This window comes from Rutidosis leptorrhynchoides, chromosome 2, assembly GCF_046630445.1.
Source record: "Rutidosis leptorrhynchoides isolate AG116_Rl617_1_P2 chromosome 2, CSIRO_AGI_Rlap_v1, whole genome shotgun sequence".
Lineage (NCBI taxonomy): Eukaryota > Viridiplantae > Streptophyta > Magnoliopsida > Asterales > Asteraceae > Rutidosis > Rutidosis leptorrhynchoides.
The window spans coordinates 165,348,892-165,354,667 of record NC_092334.1 but is presented as its reverse complement, the minus strand read 5'-3'; the positions used below and the strand labels follow the sequence as shown (position 1 = coordinate 165,354,667).

At 34.2% G+C, this 5,776-nt stretch overlaps 1 protein-coding gene across 1 annotated transcript; it reads left to right on the top strand.

The window, feature by feature from the left end:
• The first annotated feature begins 782 nt into the window (after positions 1–782).
• LOC139891553 (soluble inorganic pyrophosphatase PPA1-like) lies at positions 783–2,076 on the top strand. Its single transcript, XM_071874528.1, has 8 exons — positions 783–882; positions 1,015–1,043; positions 1,137–1,202; positions 1,305–1,412; positions 1,491–1,556; positions 1,641–1,761; positions 1,842–1,923; positions 2,034–2,076. Exons 1-8 carry the CDS (start codon positions 783–785, stop codon positions 2,074–2,076), a joined length of 615 nt encoding a protein of 204 aa, XP_071730629.1.
• The last annotated feature ends 3,700 nt before the right edge of the window (positions 2,077–5,776 follow it).

Here is a 5,776-nt window from a genome sequence, read left to right as displayed (position 1 = left end):
TAATATCTAGATATTTTACACATATACATTTACTAATTCCATATTATTCTAAATTTGCATTGTATTTTAACACTCAGGAGTATTGCTAAAGGATAGTGTCCCAAGAAATGAGCTATTGTCTCTCTTTGATCTATAGGGTTTTTATTGTCTCTTTGATCTATAGGGTTTGATTTTTGTGAAAAGATAAAAAGAAGACAATACCCTCACATGGTATATGAGTATATGACTGGATTTAACGAAGAAATTTAACGATAGTTAGATAGAGGGATTACCCTGCATAAACTGAAAACCATGGACTAATGTTGCTAGAAAAGTTTATTGACTATATCCGCAAATTTAAACAAACCATAGGGACTGTCCGCGTAATAATGTTTTTTAAAAAAGAGTTACGGTCCTACGGAGGATATAATATAATAAAAACAAAAGGTAAGAAGTCCTTCTTTAAGACCCGGATCTTTTGGACAGGCCCGAGTGCGACGTTGGTATCGATTTTGACCCTCTGCATTGTTGAATACATTTTCTTCGGATCTTCCCCTTTTTAATAGCAAAGGCCACTCATTCTATGCAACATTTCACATTATATAGTAAACAAACACACTAACAACCAATCTAAAGGTATGTAATGATCACATATGTTTCCCTTTGAATACATGAATATATAGGATTCATTTTATTTTATTTTTTGAAACTGTTAACCATCAAAACTACATGAATTTCATTGTTTAAACAGATACAAAACTAGAACATAATAACGAAACGCGATCGTGTTGGTCTAGTTGAACATGAGTGAACCAAAGGGTACCCCACGATTGAATGAAAGGATCCTATCTTCATTATCCAAGAGATCCGCAGCAGCCCATCCTTGGCATGATCTTGATATCGGTACGTTTACATTTTTCTTACATCTAAGTAATAACATAAATTTGAAATCGCTCTACAGGTAACATGAACAGTGAAAACTTTTTTTTTTTAACTTATAACTTATGAATTATGCATTTGTGTAATGATATGTAGGACCCGACGCGCCTGAAGTTTTCAATGTGGTATGTTAGTCTATATTCAGTTGTAGTTATTATTTATCCCTTTGGTTCGAGTGGCTTATAATGTTACATAACCGTATGAAAACTGGAGTATAGGTTATTGAAATCGCAAAGGGAAGCAAAGTGAAATATCAACTTGATAAGAAAACTGGTCTCATCAAGGTAGTACTTAACTAGATTTTCAAACAAATTTGCCAATTTTTATTTATTTATTTTTGTTGTGACGGACATGAATAAAGGAGTGCATATTTGGTGATCAATCAGGTTGACCACGTATTGTATTCGTCTGTGGTCTACCCTGCCAACTATGGCTTCATTCCTCGAACACTATGTGAAGATAATGACCCAATGGACGTACTAGTCATTATGCAGGTACACAAATTTACACATTATATATTCCCATAAACAACGAATATTTAATTAGCTAATTAAATTTAGCACAATGATTAGGAGCCAGTGGTTCCAGGATGTGTTCTTCGAGCCAAGGCCGTCGGACTAATGCCTATGATTGATCAGGTCACACTTCTTATATATTATACTTCAAATCACCATTTTTATGTATTTTAGTAATCTTGATTTATGTGTTTTTGATTCATTTAGGGAGAAAGAGATGACAAGATTATTGCAGTTAGTGCGGATGATCCAGAATATCGTAGCCTAAATGATATACACCAGTTACCCCCACATCGTCTAGCTGAAATTCGCCGTTTCTTTGAAGATTGTATCCTTATTGAGTTATATAATTTCTAAATTGTTCGATTTTAAAAATATAGATTACGAATTTTCTTGACTTCTAAATAGATAGAAAGGAAGAGAACAAAGAAGTAGCAGTCGATGACTTTTTGCCTGCGGCAAAAGCTCAGGAACGCATTCAACACTCCATGTAAGTTCGTTCACCATGCACGAAAAATGGTTATTAGTATTTGTTTTTGAATACTTATGTTGCAGAACAATTTTTAATTCAATCATGTTTGATGTTATATTGATTTGCAGAGACCTTTATGGTGAGTACATTATGCAAACCTTGAAGAGATAAATGGCCAGTTGATTGCTTTCTATAAAATGCAGCAGATGCAGATGATTTGTGGTTTTATGACCACGTGATCAATCATGTGCAGAGGATGATGAGTTTAATTTCTTTGATGGTGTTACAATTTCATGTGGCTAAAAATGACATAATTTCATTTTCATTTTTATTGATAATAATGTTAATTAATTATTTTTATTTTTTTTAAAAGCACGCTATATATATTAATCAACCAAATACAAAGTGTGATACAAAGTGTGATACAATGAAGTTGTGACCATAACAGCCGAACACAACTTCCAGACTCGAAACAATACAACGATTACAATATTACAAGAAAACGAGTTTGCGAGTTGGCAAACAACCACACAAAGCAGAATACACGATTTATGCTAATCTAAAGTAGACGTTTGGATTTCTTATCCACGTGAGCCAATCGATTTTCTTCCCGATAATTCTTTGAGAGATCCACTCAAATGACTTGGTTTGAATTTCGTTTAAAGCCATCGGAGCGGTCCACGATTTCCCGCGAAATACCTTGTTGTTGCGGGTTTTCCAAATAAAGTATACACTAACCCATTCGATTGCTTGCCATATTTTTTCGCCAAGTGGAGACACGTGACCCGAAGCCTTACCCAAAAGGATTTCATTGATGCTAAAGTTTGTGAAGTTACCAAGTCCCCACCACCCAAAGACCCGATTCCATACCTCGATCGCGTGAGAGCAAAATATTATGGAGTGATCAACCGTTTCTACGTCGTCATCGCAACAGGGGCACCTAATGTAGTGACCCGAACTTTTCCATGTTTATATATATAATAAATGAAATTGTTATTTACATGATTAAGTGTTTCCAACATGTTAAGCAATCAAACTTGTTAAGACTTGATTAATCAAACTTGTTAAAACTTGTAAAAACTATATGATGACATATATATGGATATATATATAGTTAACATGATATTATGATAAGTAAACATATCATTAAGTATATTAACAATGAACTACATATGTAAAAGCAAGACTACTAACTTAATGATTTTGAAACGAGACATATATGTAACGATTATCGTTGTAACTACATTTAATGTATATATATCATATTAAGAGATATTCATACATCATAATATCATTATAATATAATAATTTAAAATCTCATTTGATATTATAAACATTGGGTTAACAACATTTAACAAGATCGTTAACCTAAAGGTTTCAAAACAACACTTACATGTAACGACTAACGATGACTTAACGACTCAGTTAAAATGTATATACATGTAGTGTTTTAATATGTATTCATACACTTTGGAAAGACTTCAAGACACTTATCAAAATAATTCTACTTAACAAAAATGCTTATGTAACACCCTAGGCAAATCCCACATCGCCCACGAACATGAGTGATCATGGGATTATAAGGTAATACTCACGCTTAAATGACACAACGCGTTTTGGGACCACATGCAGAGCAGATGTGCGAGTACGCTGCAGTTAAGCGTGCTCGGGAGAGAGCACTACCAGGATGGGTGACCTCCTGGGAAAGTGCTTCTCGTGTGTGGTCGCCAAGAAAAATCCGTGCGCCTGCGGGCAAAGCGGACAATATTGTGGTCATGTTAAGCTGGGGTGTTACAGAATGGTATCAGAGCCACTCATGTGCCATTGGGGGTGGTGGGGCAAACCTCATCGAGGACGATGAGTCCCTAAGAGGGGGTGAATGTAACACCCTAAGCAAATCCCACATCGCCCACGAACATGAGTGATCATGAGATTATAAGGTAATACTCACGCTTAAATGACACAACGCGTTTTGGGACCACATGCAGAGCAGATGTGCGAGTACGCTGCAGTTAAGCATGCTCGGGCGAGAGCACTACCAGGATGGGTGACCTCCTGGGAAAGTGCTTCTCGTGTGTGGTCGCCAAGAAAAATCCGTGCTCCTGCGGGCAAAGCGGACAATATTGTGGTCATGTTAAGCTGGGGTGTTACAGCTTACAATTACATCCTCGTTCAGTTTCAACAACAATTCTACTCGTATGCACCCGTATTCGTACTCGTACAATACACAGCTTTTAGATCTATGTACTATTGGTATATACACTCCAATGATCAGCTCTTAGCAGCCCATGTGAGTCACCTAACACATGTGGGAACCATCATTTGACAACTAGCATGAAATATCTCATAAAATTACAAAAATATGAGTAATCATTCATGACTTATTCACATGAAAACAAAATTACATATCCTTTATATCTAATCCATACACCAACGACCAAAAACACCTACAAACACTTTAATTCTTCAATTTTCTTCATCTAATTGATCTCTCTCTCAAGTTCTATCTTCAAGTTCTAAGTGTTCTTCATAAATTCTACAAGTTCTAGTTTCATAAAATCAAGAATACTTCCAAGTTTGCTAGCTTACTTCCAATCTTGTAGAATGATCATCCAACCTCAAGAAATCTTTCTTATTTACAGTAAGATATCTTTCTAATATAAGGTAATACTCATATTCAAACTTTGATTCAATTTCTATAACTATAACAATCTTATTTCGAGTGAAAATCTTACTTGAACTTGTTTTCGTGTCATGATTCTACTTCAAGAACTTTCAAGCCATCCAAGATCCTTTGAAGCTAGATCCATTTGTCTCTTTTCCAGTAGGTTTATCCACAAAACTTGAGGTAGTAATGATGTTCATAACATCATTCGATTCATACATATAAAGCTATCTTATTCGAAGGTTTAAACTTGAAATCACTAGAACATAGTTTAGTTAATTCTAAACTTGTTCGCAAACAAAAGTTAATCCTTCTAACTTGACTTTTAAAATCAACCAAACACATGTTCTATATCTATATGATATGCTAACTTAATGATTTAAAACCTGGAAACACGAAAAACACCGTAAAACTGGACATACGCCGTCGTAGTAACACCGCGGGCTGTTTTGGGTTTGATAATTAAAAACTATGATAAACTTTGATTTAAAAGTTATTCTTCTAGGAAAATGATTTTTCTTATGAACATGAAACTATATCCAAAAATCATGGTTAAACTCAAAGTGGAAGTATGTTTTTCAAAATGGTCATCAAGACGTCGTTCTTTCGACTGAAATGACTACCTCTTACAAAAACGACTTGTAACTTATATTTCCGACTATAAACCTATACTTTTTCTGTTTATATTCATAAAATAGAGTTCAATATGAAACCATAGCAATTTGATTCACTCAAAACGGATTTAAAATGAAAAAGTTATGAGTAAAACAAGATTGGATATTTTTTGATTTTTGTAACTACGGGAAATAGTAACAATCTATACATCTATCTATCTATCTATCTATATCTATCTATACATCTATCTATCTATATCTATCTATCTATCTATACATCTATCTATACATATGTATAAAGGGTGATGATATATACACAACCAATTTTTACAAATACACAACCAAACATGATTTACAGTGTTGTACAGTACAACACTATAAAGCATGTTTGGTTGTGTATTTGTAAAAAATGGTTGTGTAGATATCACTACCCATGTATAAATCGCTAAGATGAATCCAATGTGTCAGTTTCTAATTAACACTTAATGACAATTGCTGATGTGTAATTAAGTAATTAATACAAATTAACACTAATTAACAATTCAAATTCCACGTGGCCATCTCATTTGCTGAAGAAAATTTTCACGCAGAA

What these genes read in the sequence shown, in the direction of transcription:
- LOC139891553 (XM_071874528.1), top strand. Translation starts at nt 783, where the DNA reads ATGAGTGAACCAAAGGGTACCCCACGATTGAATGAAAGGATCCTATCT. An exon ending in AGAAAACTGGTCTCATCAAG is followed by an intron (nt 1,203 to 1,304) that starts GTAGTACTTAAC and finishes GTGATCAATCAG; the next exon opens with GTTGACCACGTATTGTATTC. An exon ending in TAATGCCTATGATTGATCAG is followed by an intron (nt 1,557 to 1,640) that starts GTCACACTTCTT and finishes TGATTCATTTAG; the next exon opens with GGAGAAAGAGATGACAAGAT.